Below are 2353 nucleotides of genomic sequence, written 5' to 3'. Positions count from 1 at the left end.
TAATCCGAACCAACAATTTCAAGATCAATTAAACAGGATAGAAGGAAGGCTGGCAAACATGGGTCAGGACGTAAGTGAGTTGAAAAGCTTTAGGGATGAGGTGAGATCTACCTTAAGGGACCATGGTGAAAGACTAAAGAGGATGGAGTCTCAAGTAGGAGAGCTATTCCAACAAGCCCCCAAGTCCACTGCAGTGTTCCCTAGTGACACGGAAAAGAATCCTAAAGGGGAACAAAAGGGAGTGAGATGGGAAGACTGCAAGGCCATCACTATATTGAAGGAAGTCTCAGAAGAAGAAGGAATCAGACCATCAAAACAGGAGCCAGAAATCTTGAAGGAAGGTGTGGAAGAAGCTAAGCAGGAAAGTGAAACTGAGCAAGCCAAGGAACTGCAAAAAGGCATGATGGAAGAATATCAACCAAAAGCACCATTTCCTCAGAGGTTAGGAGGAGGAGAAAAAGGGAAAACCTATTCAAGGTTTTTAGAGACATTTAAGTCTCTCCATATTAATATTCCCTTTCTTGAGATTCTCCAGCAGATGCCTACACATATCAAGTATTTAAAAGAATTGTTGAGCAAGAAAAGAGTTTTGAAGGGAGGACAAACGGTAACAATGAACAAAGAATGCAGTGCCCTCATCAAGAAGGACACAGTTTCTAAGAAAACAGACCCAGGAAGTTTTCATATCCCCTGCATCATAGGGGAAACAAAAATTGATAGAGGATTCTGTGATCTAGGAGCTAGCATAAATGTGATGCCTCTAACTCTCATGAAGAGGCTACAACTGAATGAGGTGAGATCCACTGATGTAATCATACAACTAGCTGACAAAACTCAGAAGCAAGCTGAAGGGGTAGTTGAGAATGTGCTGGTTAAAGTGGGAGATTATTACTTCCCCACAGACTTCGTCATTTTGGACATGGAGGAAAGCTACCTACACCCTATCATTCTGGGCAGGCCATTTCTAGCCACTACTAGAGCGATCATAGATGTAGAACAAGGAGAGCTAATTCTGAGAATACATGATGAACAGCTCATTTTCAAAGTTTTCAAACCTGCATCTGAGCCTGAACCAGAATCTGAAAAGCCTAAGGATGATAGTAGCCATCTATGTTTGGAGGAAAGCAAGCCAGCAACTGAAACTCTAAAATAGTCCTTGGAAGGCAAACGAGAGTTGCAAGAGTTAAAGCCACAAGAATCAATGGAAACAGATCAGAAGGATCCTCATGGCATAAGGGTCAATGAAGAAATCCTCAGGAGAAAGGGAAGAATTGTAAAGAAATTGCCAAGAGGGTGGAGAAACAAGAAAATTCCCACTGAAGGTTTCTCTCCGGGAGATAAAGTGATATCAAGCCATTATCTGCCAATTCCACCTGGCCTCAAAACCATTCCTTCCCAGCTCCCTCAAGTGTTCACAATCAGGAAAGTTCTTTCTATGGAACATCTAGAAATCATGAAGGAATCAAGTGGGGACGTTTTCATAGTGAGAGGAGAAGACATCAAGCACTACAATCCACCCTAACAAGGGACAACCGTCAAGCTAGTGACGTTAAAGAAGCGCTTCATGGGAGGCAACCCATGTTTTAATATCCTTACTCTCTATTGTTTTGTTTTGCATTTAATAAATCATGGTTTCTCATGCATGAACTTGAATCCTCAGGACAACTGCTGAAAGAGTGCACTAAACATTGCATGTAAAATACAATTTGTCTCTAAGTTTGGTGTGCCTGAAGGCAACCCAAATTTTATTCAAAATGCATTCAATTTTTCATTCAAAGTGCACAACCAAACATTAAGTTTGGTGTTCTTCTTTGAACACGGTTCATGAAAAGCAAGAAGTTCCTCTGGATTTCGAAATTCATGACAAGTATATCATTCGCATGTTTTAATACTTTGGTTTCAATTACTTAAGGTAGTAAATTTGTTTAGGATCAAAGAGCCAAAGTGACTATGATTTATTAGAATGATGCACATTCATTAAGGACAACCAATATGGATTTCATGTCATCAGGAGACTTTACCAAACACTAAGTTTGGTGTCCAGTAATAAGTGTGCATACATACAAAAGTCACGGCTATAAGCTCATGAAGTCAATCATTGAATTACATGTGCAAGTACTATTCATCATTCACATGGACCGAAAAATGATAGCAAACTTGTTTGTTTGTGCAGGTACAAAAGAAAAGACAAAAATGGAGGAAAAAGACAAAGGGAGGTACGGTGCTTGGTCAAAAAGAAAGTTCACAAGTCTTTGAAACTAACACATGGGAAAAGGAAGTTCTGCAAGAAAAGATAGCTACATGTACAACCTAATGCACCCAGAATACTTCCAAGAAAATGAAAAGCAATTCG

At 39.9% G+C, this 2353-nt stretch overlaps 1 protein-coding gene across 1 annotated transcript; it reads left to right on the top strand.

Annotated features, from left to right (window-relative positions):
* Positions 59 to 1153, top strand: LOC107615670. Its single transcript, XM_016317716.1, has 2 exons — positions 59 to 652; positions 776 to 1153. Exons 1-2 carry the CDS (start codon positions 59 to 61, stop codon positions 1151 to 1153), a joined length of 972 nt encoding a protein of 323 aa, XP_016173202.1.

This window comes from Arachis ipaensis, chromosome B09, assembly GCF_000816755.2.
Source record: "Arachis ipaensis cultivar K30076 chromosome B09, Araip1.1, whole genome shotgun sequence".
Classification (NCBI taxonomy): Eukaryota; Viridiplantae; Streptophyta; class Magnoliopsida; order Fabales; family Fabaceae; genus Arachis; species Arachis ipaensis.
This window is presented reverse-complemented; position numbering and strand designations above follow the sequence as displayed.